This window comes from Saccostrea cucullata, unplaced genomic scaffold, assembly GCF_032062105.1.
Source record: "Saccostrea cucullata isolate Sc308-1 unplaced genomic scaffold, CSIRO_AGI_Scuc_v1 ctg113, whole genome shotgun sequence".
Taxonomy (NCBI): domain Eukaryota; kingdom Metazoa; phylum Mollusca; class Bivalvia; order Ostreida; family Ostreidae; genus Saccostrea; species Saccostrea cuccullata.
Genome location: NW_026927961.1, coordinates 179570 through 193206, shown reverse-complemented (window position 1 = coordinate 193206; position 13637 = coordinate 179570). Strand labels below are relative to the sequence as shown.

Sequence of the window (13637 nt, the reverse complement as noted above, 5' to 3'; positions counted from 1 at the left end):
ACGTTCACAACTTATACCGTATCACTATTTTTTTCAGCAAACTTTGCATTGTTTAAAGCAGAGATCATCAAAATAATATCGTTATCGGAGTACTGTAACAACCACCGCTTTCATGGCGAAGCTGTAATTAAATGATTTTTATTAAACAGAAAACAGAATTATAACAGTTCATGTTAAAATTATTGTTTATTTAATTTTTGTTTAATTATTTAATTGCATGTACCTTAAAATTGTCTGCCTTTGCATGCTTTACAACAGGAATAAGGTCAACCAATTAGCCGCGCTTCACTGACCACATGCACCTGTGGCGGTATTATCGAGATAATTGACACTTAAAAATGGACGTTTGTTGTGAAAACAGGGTGGCGGATGGCGGTATGCGAATTTGGCGTTATAAAGAGAATTTTATATAGCAGGAAAAACGTTCTTGGGAAATCATGGCGGTATTGCGAAAATGGCGATGAATCGAATGGCGATAATTCGAGAATTGACTGTATTTGATCAATTGCATTTCTGAATATTCTTAATTAGGCTACACCAATTTATTTTCTTGTTCATCGGATATTTGATGGAAAAAAGTACGAGTGGGCAAGCGGTTAAATAATAATATTATTACTTTTTTGAAGGTAAAGTTTTTAGGCGGAGCGTGAAAAAATTTGAGCGGACAATTATATTTTATCTGATTTGCAGAGTTAGCAGATTAAACAAACGATTAATGGAGCGGAAATGGAACAGGAAATAGCCCATAATTTTTATGGTGCGTGAAATTTAAATTAATATTATATGTATAGTTTTGTTTAAATACGAGCGGGCAGATCCGACGAACAAGAAAATTTATTGGCGTGGCCTTACGAATAAATGTGCAGTACATTTAGCAGTGTACTTGAATTTGCGGAAGTTTCTTTCTGCCAAAAGCGTAAAAAAGAATACACAGGCAAATGTTATGTGTAAACAGTATTTCCAGATGACCTGCAACACCTTGCATTTTTTGTTTTATTTGAAAGAATTTCTATTTCTATTTCTTGTGATTTCTTATAATTTGACAATTTCTATTTTGGTCTATCTTTCTTCAAATATACACTGTACCTGGCATCATTTGACAGATTTTCTATTTTTGTATTACCTTGCATCATTTGACAGTGTCTCTATTTTTGTCGTACGTTGCATCATTTGACAGTGTCTATTTTTGTCATACCTTGCATCATTTGACAGCGTTTCTATTTTTGCAGGCATGGAATCCCCCTCCAGCAGATCAAACGTGTAGAGTCGACTGTTGTCGTCTAAAACGTAGAACACACAGGGTCGGCTCGGGGACCATCGCGCACACTTGACCCCCGTGGTGCCCCAAACTCGGGACGGCCAGGACACCAGAGCTGTGTCTAGAAATAGATATAAATCATTGTAGGCAGTCAATCGAAGCACAAATAACATTACTTCCTATACAGCTTGTAACACAAGGTTTCATTGGTTAGGAAGCTGGGTGTAAATTTCTGTACACCTGACTTCAGGTAAATAATGTGATATCACAAGGCATAGTTTCTCTATCACAAAAAGCAAATAACATGACATAATGATGCATTGTTGCATGCAGCAAATCTTTCGACAGTTTAAAACCCAGGCGATACATTGTATTATGTATTAATCCTTTCCAAAAATCAAAGTAACATATGTTTACAAATGAGGTTTCAAAAGAGAGAGGCCAGAGTTGACCTTGATATATTTTGAATAGACTTTTTTATTTTACCTGTTTTTGTGCTGAACAAATGAACATCACCATCTCCTGTTGTTACCTGCAAATAACCAGTCAGGTTTAATATTTATATGTTTAATCATCTACAGTGGAGCTTCTTTTATCCGGACGCTTTGGTTCCTAGACAATTTGTCTGGATATGTGAAGCATCTGGATACCTGAATCACCAGTTAAACAAGACAAAATAACATTTAGAAAATCCGTTCCGATGAAAAAAACGTCCGGATACTGAAGCATCCGGATATCTGGCGTCCGGATATCTGAAGGTCCACTGTATACAAATACAGTATAAAATTGAATCACAATGATACTATTGCTGTAGTAATCAATTCAATGCATAAATTACCATGATGACTTGATACAATTTCTATATAATTGAATTGAATAAAAACTTACCAAGAAACAAGGATGACAGAATGGAGAGAAATCGACTGTTTTAATATCCACAGGAGCATCTAAAACAAAATCAAAGACTTTTATACACTGAGGTAAAGATCTAAGAACTTTCTACTCTCTGTTGCTGTTAAATAAAACTACCAAGGGAAATCTTTTATAGAACTACTTACCATTGAGAGCAGTAAAAGTTCTAGGGTAAGCCCTTGATCCAAACCGTAAGCCATGGTACACAAAACCCTATAAAAAAAAAACACGTGTTCAGCAATAGCTAATTACAGAACACATGCATAAATGCTAATTTAAAACATTTTTTTTCAAAAACTTGTCCATAGTTATAATTCTACATCATGTAAAGTATTTGTTTATATTATGTAATCGAAGTGTCCGCAGAGCGGCAGCTCCCAGGTAGCTGCTATGTATTGGCAGCTCCACCGGAGCTGCCCCTAACATGTATATATAGGGCATGCACGCACGCGTGCTAAAAGGGAAGATAGGGATATAGAGACAGTCAGTGAGAGACATATAGTTTGTGGATTTGTGAAATTATATTTTTGATTATTTGTACATAATGTGATTGTGATTATTTATTAAAACATGTAATAAACTTGTAAACTTATAACTGGAATTTTTATTACGCTACCAAAGGAGGAATTTAATTAATTCTAAGGAGGATTTTAAAATAGCAAAAAGGACCGCATGCTCGGTCGCGCTACAATTACAAGATATATTTTTCTTTTCTTAAAAGCTGTTCAGTCTTCTTAATAATCTCATTATTTTCTTTTCCTTCTACTTTTTTTTTTTACTACTTTTAAACAACTCTGTGTATATTTTGTGTAGGATATCAAACTAAATATTTAGTCAAAAGCTTGACACAGCTTATGTTATTTGCTGTAAACCAACTCAAAATAATTTTTTCTATACTTTGTCAACCAGAAGACTGAGGTCAATACTTTGTTAACCTGTAGACCTAGGTCAATACCTTCTCAGTTCCCACGTAGAAGTGATTCAGGTCTCCCGGAGATAACTGTAACTCAAACGATCTCAACGCTCCAGACTTCTCTCTGAAATCGTAAAATATCCAATGACTTCTCTAGGGAATTCGCTATAAACAAGCACTACTCTTGATGAATCTGCTTTGTTTCCTTAATTTCTGGGTGTAATTTCATATAATTTCTGTACAAGAGATAAAGCTCCCCAAAAGGAACATCAGGAAGTTTGAAGATTCCTAAGTAGAGACTCGGTCAATAATTACAAGAGGGGGTCCAGCAGATAAATACTCAAGGGAGGTCTTAAAATAATGACCTGAGGGGATTCTGTAGATAATTACCATAGAGGGTTTTGTAGATAATTACCTTAGAGGGTTCTGAAGTCGGATGGAGGAACTCAGTACCAGTTTGATTCTCCCTCCTGGAGCCAGACCAAGGTCAAATTCTGATCCGGCCATGTCTGGATTAGAAATCTCTGCAACAACCTGGAATTCAGTACACCAGTTTATCAGAATCACTGATATTGGCCAATGAATACAGTTTAACAAATCTTAAAACTAAGCTTTCCTTGTTTTTCTAGATATTGCAATATGCCATATTGATATGTTTCACTATTCATATAATTAATATACCCAGAATTTGAGAACTCCAAGCTCTTCACAGGACACAAGCTGGAAGCTCAGACCACCAGAGGAATCTAAATAAACACAGTGAATGGAATGAAAATCAAAGCATATAACGTAGATAAATCATGTAAATGTGACCTAATTTTAGTATTAAATTAAGACTGTGTAAATGTATGATTCTTACCCTCATGTGTGTCATGTGAATCTGAATCACTGTAAAGAAATCAAAATACAGAATAATATCTTTAAAAAAGGAATTCAATAAAGATATATAAGGAAACAGCACAAACTGATACCTGTTCTTTTGAGACACCATTACAATTATTTCAGACTGGTACGTACCTGTCTGTGTAAGAGACTACGGGACTAAGGGTGGTGACAGGACTTTGATGATTATCTACCTCCCCTATACCAGCTGTATAAATATAGAATAACGTGTTTAAAAGATTTCAAGCTTAACAAATCCTGTCATTCCTTAGATCAGATCAGTTTGAAATAAAAACTTTAATTTTAAGAATTTTAAGTGGGTAGTTATTATCAAAAATCTATTAAAATGAGATGTTCCTAATCTGCTACCGCTTTTCAAAACCTAACAACATACTATATCGTACCTGTGTTATAGGTAGGGTACCGCAGTAAGTGGTCCGAGTTTTCATACTTTATAGATTTGTGTAAAGCTGGGGGTTCTCGGAGATCCCAGGCACACACTGAGCCATCCACCTACAAACACGACCAGCCATTAACATGTAAACACACAGGAATGCTTTCAGAACGGAATTTATTTAATGTCATCTCAGCTATTTACTGCCTCCAAGTAACCATTATTTTACACATTAGATATTATTTCTGTCAATTGATGGTTCCAGCAAGTGAGTTAATATATTATTATAGATAAGTATTCCTATTTACCATTCCTGCAAAGACTAGCGTGGTCTTGTAGGGACTGAAACAACAGCAGACTGGCTGGGATTCACAGGCAAGGATCCTATACAGGAAAATAAAGCAAGATCACTCATAAACCAATATAGCTATTATATTCTATATAAATGGAGACTTAATAATTGATTGTCAAAATTTTTGTTTCACCCAGTTTACATTTGAGTAATAAAATACTAGTATTATCAAACAAGAGGCCCATGGGCCTTATAGGTCACCTGAGTATCATGTGGCAACTTTCTAACAATTGAATTTGATTCATGTTTTAAACCAGAGGCCATGAAATTCACAATTTTGAAAGAGGCACCATTGCTTATCATAATTATACACTCAGCATGCTTACTTTGGTTACTTAATACTCAGAGGTAGATCAGAGTAACAAAGAGAAAATGCATTTCCACTTTTTGTGTATGTCAGGGCCCCCGGGTCAGGGTCTCTTGTGTTAGGGCGGGTCAACAGTTGTGCACCCCATCCCACAGGAACCACTGACCCTGGGGCCACATCTTTCAAAATTTTGGAAATTTTATAAATTTCATCATGTTGATTAATACCAAAGTGCAGATTTCAAAGCATTAAATTATTTTCATACTATGTTACCCCCCCCAAGTACCTCTGTCCCAGGGGCCAGGAAATAAACCATTTTTGGAAGAAGCAGGTTTCTTTCTCGTAAATATATACTAAGATCATTGGCATAATACCCAGGAACAAAGGAAAAGATTTTCAAAGAATTCATGCATTTTCTTAGAAACATTAGAGCCACGTCCTAACACAAGAAGCCCTGACCCAGGGGCCCTGAAATTAAAAAATCTCAAAGAGGCATCCTTCCTCCTCGTAACTATGTACATAGTCCATTGGTTAAATACCCAGGTGCAGAAAAGAAGATTTTTAAAGAATTTATGCATTTTTACTACATAACCTATATAACCCCGCCCTAGAACCCCTGACCCTGGGGCCATGAAATTCATAATTTTGGAAGAGGCAGTCTTATTCAACATAGCTATGTACTTGGTTAGTTTATTTAATACCCAGGAGCAAAGAAGAAGATTTTCAAAGAAATAATTCATTTTTTACTATATAACCTATATAACCCCGCTCTAGCACTAGAACCCCTGACCCTTGGCCATGAAATTCATAATTTTGGAAGAGGCAGTCTTATTCAACATAGCTATCACTTGGTTAGTTTATTAAATGCCCAGGAACAGAAAAGAAGAATTTCAAAGAAATAATGCATTTTCACTATATAACCTATTTAGCCCTGCCCTAGCACTAGAACCCCTGACCCTTGGGCCCTGAATTTCATAATTTTGGTAGAGGACTCAATGCTGATTACAATTATACCAACAGTTTGACTGCTTGATGTCCACCCAGGGGGGGCAGGGATCATAAAATTCACAATTTTTGTTCCCCTTCACCCATAGATGCTATATGCCAAATTTGGTTGAAATTGGTACAGTTGTTTCAGAGAAGAAGCTGAAAATGTTCAATGTTAACGCACGATGAACGACGCACGACGACGGACGAGAACGGATAGCAATAGGTCACCTGAGTTTACTCAGGTGACCTAATAATATACTGTAGATTCCTAAACATACGCGTGGAATTAATTATCGCGTTATTTCGCAAGAAGCACCACACGCGAAATCAAATTACTCGCCTTTATTTTTATGGTGCTGAAATCTATGTTAAAACTCTTTGATCAACCGTCCATTCGCGAATTCTTATTATCGTGATTTGCTCTTGAAGAGACCATTCGCGATAAAAAGTACTCGCGAAAAATAAGGAATCTACAGTACTCAATGATTATGGACTATCTGGTTCTATTTGGGATTGTGTAGGACTGTGTAGAACTTTAAGGACTAGCACAACTATGTAGGACTAGGTAGGACTATTGTAGACTACGTAGGACTATTGAGGACTATTTACCTTTGAGGATAAGAAGGCTCGTTTGTGTTCCAGACACAGATAATACCCTTCCTGTCCACAGGATTGGACTCTGACATCTGAAATAAACAAAACTTGTAACTCATTTTATATTTAGTATCTTGAATAAAAAATGGTATCTTCTTATTACAAATCAATCCTTAGACTCGTAGCTGAATTTCGTATAATGTTGTCTAATGGTTTTAGCAATAAACACAACAAAGTACCCCTCCCCCAAAGAAAAACCTCTCAAAATAGAATATAAAGCTAGATGTGGTGGTTTTTTTTATTCAGTACGTACCTCTGCACACTTGCTATAGGCGGTGAGTAAGTAGTTTGGCTGGGTGGGAGAAAAATGGGCAAACTCTACACAGCGTCCTGAAAAACAGAAACAGTAACAAGTTTTAAACCAACTTTCAGCACCAGTATGCAATTCATTTTATGTAAAAAAAAAATTGCAGTAATCAAGAATCATCCAGAGAAAATGAATATGTTATAAAAATCTTTGACATTTATATATTGGTCAGCCTGGAGGAAGTCACAAAATGAATCTCTTGCTCAGATTTATTTATGTACTCATCCACAAGTACAAACAGCCAACTCAGCTGTGAGAGTCCCCTAATAGAGATCCGACTTGCTCTTAATACAGAGAAACAAGTCTGATATAACCTTAAGTATAGGACAAGGTACCTCTAAGTATCCCTCACTCTGTCTCTGACTTAATCTTGAGTATAGAACAAGTTACCTTGTAAGTCTTATGAATATCCTTCACTCAAGACTCAGATATAATCTTAAGTATAGATGGACAGATTCACTGTGAAAACTGCAGACTCAGACTTACCCTTGAGTATAGACACACGAGTCAGCTGTGAGTATCCCTCACTCAGACTTACCCTTGAGTATGGAGAGACAAGTCAGCTGTGAGTACCCCTCGCTCAGACTTAGATTTGTTCTGTTCTCTGCTTTCTCCTGCCTCTGTTGATCTTTTTCCTCATCAAGAAGAATGGCAATAACCTGCAACATTCATTCTTTAATTTGATACCATTTTGAATGAGTCAAATTTATCACTTATGCTGAGAAACATCCATTCAGATCTTCAACAAGTTCAAATTTGTAAATTCTTAAATTCTCAACAAGATCCCAATATTGAAGCTTCTGCCATACACAAAATGTACCTTTGAAAATTATTTCCTATACAAATCTTTATTCAAAAAGTTGAAATGTAGTTTCAAAAATTAAAGTTATAAGTACATGTACATACTATCAAGCTGTGAAATAATTACAAAATATCTGTCCAAAATGTATTTCAAACAGAATGTCTCTATACTGCCCAGCCTTCTGTATGAACAAGTTCAGTCGCTCCAGTATGTGTTATGACACAGTGTGATTGTCTACACACAGTGTGATTACAATTAATTGTCTATACACAGTGTGTTTACAGTTAAATGTCTCTATACCTGGCTGGCCTTCCGTATGAATGAGTTGAGTCACCCAGTATGTGTTTTGACATGATGTGATTACAATTAATTGTCTCTATACCTGCCCAGCCTTCTGTATGAACGAGTTCAGTCGCCCCAGGTCCTGCTGTTTGTTCTGCTGAGCTGATTCCTCCTCGTCCAAATCCTTCTCTCCATCACCCCCTGTAACAGCATGGAATCATACACTTAGGATAAAACAAACTTAGGATAAACACACTTAGGATAAAACATTAAATGAATTCAAAACAATCACAATCACCCCCGTAAAAGCAGGGAAGCACACATACTAAGGATTAAACAATAAACAAATACAAGAAAACTTCCATGACATATAGGTTCATGACATTCAGGGCTATGTAGATTGCAAATTGAAGTTTAGATACTGAAAATCCTTAAATTAATGAAATCTTAGAGAAGCTTCATCATTTATTCCTAACTGTAACATATCTGTATTTAACCATCTCCCCATTTATGTAGTAATACAATGTGGTTTGTAGAGGATTTGATAGTTTGATACATGATTTGATAAATGGACACATTTGCAAACTTGACTCCTCTCTTGTTCTTTGTTTAAATGACCACTAATTGTCTGTCGGTCAGTAAGCCCTAGTGTCAGTCCTTACGTCCACAGCCAGTGAAGTCTTCCGCCGGATGCTGCGTCCATTTCTGTCGGACATCGATCTCCTCCGTCTGGATTTCTCGCTCAATGTTGTCATCATTTGTCTGGACATAAGCCTACAATATCAGGTCAAAATATTGACTATTTATTTAAAATATAAAGTCTGTCAGTAAAGGAGTAAAAATTTCAATTAACTAATTGCATATATTTACAGGTACATTTGCTGAATACCTTAAGACAGTCACACACATGTATATTATACTTTAACATTTCAATATTTATCATTCTTTTTTATTCATTATGATTCAATATAAGCCTGTGTTGACTTTTCTGACCTGTTTGGTGTCTGTGCGACCAAAGCTTCTTATATACAGTTCATATTCTTTGACCGGTGGAAGGTCAAACAGGTCGTATGATGAGACATCGAGTTCTATCATCTGAAGCAGATCCTGGGCCCGCTTGGCCGTCTTACTGTTAGCTTTACGACTAATGGCTCGCTGCCTGGCCCCCGTGAAATTAATCAAGCCTCGAGTGACAGGTCGAGCAGTTTCTGAGTCTGAATCCTGATCATCATACTGTTTGTTGTATTGATTAACTTTCTGAAATAAAAAAATTAAAGGAAGGTCCAAATAACTATACATCTACATGTATATTCAGATAGGACAGTTCCTAAACAATTTAATATGGTCAGATGGATTTTACATTTAATCTTATTCTTTCATCAAACATTTTTATACTACAATCTGTCATTCAATATAAATAATAGTTATTGAAATATTTTCTACCTTGAAGGTCTTGTCATCAGATTAAAGCGTCAAAGTTAACACAAAAATGAAGATTAGTTTTAGGACTTACCGGTGAGTCATTGCCTTGCCTGGAGTCCTGGTACAATCTCTCATTCTCTTGATCAAGGGCTCGTAAGACTTCATCCATCTCGGAGTCCTGTTCACAACAAGTAGACTTGAAATATCTTGAATTAGCTTCACAGAATTAAAACTTTGCTTAGGTACAAGTGCATGTTCATGATTGTATGTGTGTGTATAAGGCATCCAAAGACTTGTTGCTTGAGAAAGTGAAAAAGGACTGACAAGCAAAAAAAACACTAGCAGGCTGCACCATCATCTTTAAAGTAAACCATAGACATCATAATCTACAGTAAAACATGTTTATAGTGAACACGCTTATAAAGAATTGGTGTTTACAACAAAGTGTTTTTAATTCCCAGTGACTTTGAAATATATTATAAACTATATGGATATAACGAATGGAAGATCGCCCTTCCCTGGCACTTCATTATATGTGTCTTTTATTGTACATAAAAATACTTTATAATTTAACTTTAATTTTTATCTGTGTCAATAGTTTTTAATTATATTGACTGCTTAAATTCATAATATATGTAAGAGGCATAGCATATATGACATCAAGAGACTTGTTCTATAGGATAAAAGAACTTTAAAACAGGTAGATAAAATGGTACATTATGATACGACAGGGTGTTTTTCTGAGGTTTTGCATGCTTAAAGTGCCAAACAGAAAATATCAACCAAGTGACAAATCCAAACATATTACATCAATTCTGTCATTAAATTTGAAAAAAATCCATCCATTCGATAGTATACTAAAATTAGTTAGATTTTATAAGTGTATTTAATCCTCCATAACATAAATTGTTCTCAAATACACAGAGGCACTATAACTTGCAAGTTCTATGCTCATTTACAACATTTGGCATTTGCGATCATTAATGCTAATTTAACGGTCACAAGATGAGTTGTACTGACAGCACCTAAGTGGAGCCCGTAAAACCTGCTTGCAACCCTTTACATTCTAATGCAGTCTATGCATTTTGATTGATGTTTATGTATTATTTTGTTGTGATTTTTTTGTATGAAAAATGTCATTAATGGTTGGTTTTTGAGTTGTTTAATCAATATGTCCAAAAATAATAATTAACTGCTTCAAACATCAGTCCATTAGCCAATCAAAATGTGTTTTAATAATTGTATCAGAATAAAGTTTTACATAATTAGTTTGGATTTACACAGCTGTGATTGATGCCTGACCACACACACTCCATACATAAAAATATTTACTGAATAGTCCAGGCCAGCTCTGCCTTTACGTGGGGTCTTTTGTAGATCATAATCGGACAATTGCTACATAAATAAAGGCATATTCTTAGACAGAGTTTGGACATGCATAAATAACAGACAGTGTTAACTTTGGAAGCCCTTTCTCCATTTATACTGCGACCAGTAAATTTTTACACATAGAGACTACGAACACAAAATAAAGAAATACTATGGCCCACCTTTCCTTTGACAACTGGTGTGTCATCCTCTTCATCCTCAAAATCATCTTCATAATCCTAAACAAAAGAGAAGATAACAGTGTTAAATGCTACAGACTCAAAAAAATATAAAAGAACAAAGTATATTGAGGTGAGTCAATATATTACTAGTTCATAGTATTGGGGTTGAGTTAAAAAGTTACAAGTCTAAGATCAAAGTACTTGGGAGCATGACCTTTAGTTTTCCCTTTTAATATATATTATATATATTTACTTAGTTAATCTGTTTGTAAGGAAATTGATACTAAAAAGTTAAGACTGACCTCAAAATCGTCCTCATAATCACCGTAGCCATTTTCTTCCTCCTCAGGTTCATTCTCCTAAAACATTTCAGATAAATTACTCTTTCAGTATATCATTGTCATATTTCTTTTATTAATTAAAGATTGAATTGTTGGTCTTACAGAGGTGCATGTAACTGGTACAACTATATAACTGTATTAATGTTAATAATCAATACATGCTTACACTGAAGAAATTTTCATTCTCTCTAATTGTTCTAAAATGTATTAACTTCTCATTTATAACATTTATAAACAAATTAAATGTTCATCTCTAGCATTTTGCTATAACAGGTCTGGACGATTTCTAAATATGGAAGTCAAGAACGATAACCGAAAGTTGCTATAAATGGACATCAAGTACACGTAATTGTTTTTCTGTCCAATCAGACAACAGCATTTTTACACACCCAAAAACATATTTTAAAAGAACAAAAAGATAACACGTGATTTTGTTTTTTTCCTCAAAAAGATTTTTTCAACAAAAAATCTGTAGAAGTAAGATGAAAACTTTTGAAGAATAAGGTATTCCCCACATTTTTACCGTGAACAAGCTTGACATTTTTATCTCGGTAAAGAAAAAAAATAATGCACAATAGAATGTAATCGTTTACAGAGGTATAGATCGCACCAGCAAGTTTTTATCAAGTTCAATTATAACATTTACCAGAATATATTAGATGATGGTAAATATAATTTTGCTTAGCCGTCTGATTTTCATCGAAAATGCTTAAATTCCATGTGTATAGATCAACTTACACAAGTGTTTATCGTATGGAGTATACACATATAGTTTTGCATTATCACGGGATTCATGAGCGCCGAATACTTAGCTATGCAGACTTTAAATGGGCATAAGGAAAGGCGTTTAACGTGGAGAAAAGAGAATCCTGTAATTATACAATGTACATGAATGCATTTTATCCCAATATCTTACCTCGCATATCATAAACTGCATGGACTACTAGTATTCTGTAATAAACACTCAAAAGTAATAAAGACTGTTATCTTTTCGATAAGATTTTTATGTCAGGCTCTAAAAACTGAAAATTTACCGTATTTATATCAATTTTTTAACGTAGGTAAACTTTTGGAATTGCTAACTCCGAGAGACAGATTTTTTTTTATCCCACTTAAAACGTATTCCAAGCTTTCAAGTCGTGTATGTTCACGGTAGAATTGTCATAAATATTATATTATTCCCAAATGCGCATAAAGTTTACAAAAAGTTTGTTCTAAAAAAATCTTTTGAGCAAAAAACTTAAAAACCACGTGTTTTATTTATTCTCTCATAGGTTTGTCTAACTGCTGTTATCTGATTGGTCAGAAGGATTGGTGCCTTGTTTATTCTGTGTATTAATAGCAATTTACAGTTATCGTTCTTGACTTCCTTATTTAGAAATCGTCCAGACCTGTATAAGCATGATTAACTGTTTATTTCTATGTGGAGGGAAGTAGATACTGCAGATCATCAAATTTTTGTGACACCTTTTTTTTCACAAAGTAATTTGATACATGTATTTAAAATTAAAACTAAATTTTCAAGAAGTTTGGACTTCAATTTGATTTATCAATAAAACTATGCAAGAGAATGAAAAATTTGCATGCGTACTTGTCTCTTGTAAATACGGAAAGTAAAGTTTTCATAAATAGAAAAGATTCACAGTATTTTTCAAGATTTAAGTCATAGTAAAGTCACCAATTTTGAAGGTAGATTTATAACACTAAACATTTAGCATGCACATTAAGCCATTGAAAATGTAGCTAAGCATGCAATCTATTGATGCAGTGCATTGTAATACATTTTATATTTTTTATGAATTGTCACACATACATATGCATTTATATATGTAGGGGTCAAGCAATCATCATTTTGTGTGCCCTTTTACCAATGTTACACAATAAATACCCAACTTAATTATTCAGAGTTAAATCTACCCAAGGATCAGTTACAAGGTTCATGCAATATAATAGGAGGTGATACACTAATAAGGGGTATACAAAAAGCATATAACTATAGAAATACCAGTTTCAAACAGGACTTACTCTCTTTCTGCTGGGATTGGCTGATTTCCTCTGAAACATGAGTCCTTACATTAAACTTTATACACAAATTTTCTGTGGAAATTTCTCACAATGTTCTTAAAGTGCATGTAAGACATAAAATGGTAATAAAAAAGTTAGCTTGTATAGTTTGAACTAAAATAGTGATTTTGCCACATTATGTTCCCACAGAAAAAGTACATATTAAGAAAAACCTTTGCAACCTTCCTGTGAACTCTGCACTACATA

General features: G+C 34.6%; 1 protein-coding gene across 5 annotated transcripts in view; it reads right to left on the bottom strand.

The window, feature by feature from the left end:
- The window catches only part of LOC134276018 (cytoplasmic dynein 2 intermediate chain 1-like), a 30716-nt gene that overhangs the window by 2346 nt on the left and 14733 nt on the right, over positions 1-13637 (bottom strand). For 3 of the 5 annotated variants that reach the window (XM_062758305.1, XM_062758304.1, XM_062758307.1), the window contains 22 exons: positions 13392-13421; positions 11328-11384; positions 11026-11082; positions 10808-10870; positions 9567-9653; positions 9047-9310; positions 8716-8827; positions 8154-8254; positions 7508-7628; positions 6916-6992; positions 6618-6694; positions 4668-4743; positions 4370-4478; positions 4101-4173; positions 3943-3971; positions 3765-3829; positions 3499-3617; positions 3126-3207; positions 2317-2383; positions 2147-2205; positions 1745-1790; positions 1196-1379 (listed from right to left, as the gene is read on the bottom strand). In XM_062758305.1, coding sequence (XP_062614289.1) covers positions 1196-1379; positions 1745-1790; positions 2147-2205; positions 2317-2383; positions 3126-3207; positions 3499-3617; positions 3765-3829; positions 3943-3971; positions 4101-4173; positions 4370-4478; positions 4668-4743; positions 6618-6694; positions 6916-6992; positions 7508-7628; positions 8154-8254; positions 8716-8827; positions 9047-9310; positions 9567-9653; positions 10808-10870; positions 11026-11082; positions 11328-11384; positions 13392-13421 — 1955 coding nt within the window. The remainder of the gene's footprint in view (positions 1-1195; positions 1380-1744; positions 1791-2146; positions 2206-2316; positions 2384-3125; positions 3208-3498; positions 3618-3764; positions 3830-3942; positions 3972-4100; positions 4174-4369; positions 4479-4667; positions 4744-6617; positions 6695-6915; positions 6993-7507; positions 7629-8153; positions 8255-8715; positions 8828-9046; positions 9311-9566; positions 9654-10807; positions 10871-11025; positions 11083-11327; positions 11385-13391; positions 13422-13637) is intronic. The other 2 variants (XM_062758306.1, XM_062758309.1) reach the window with 2 other exon arrangements.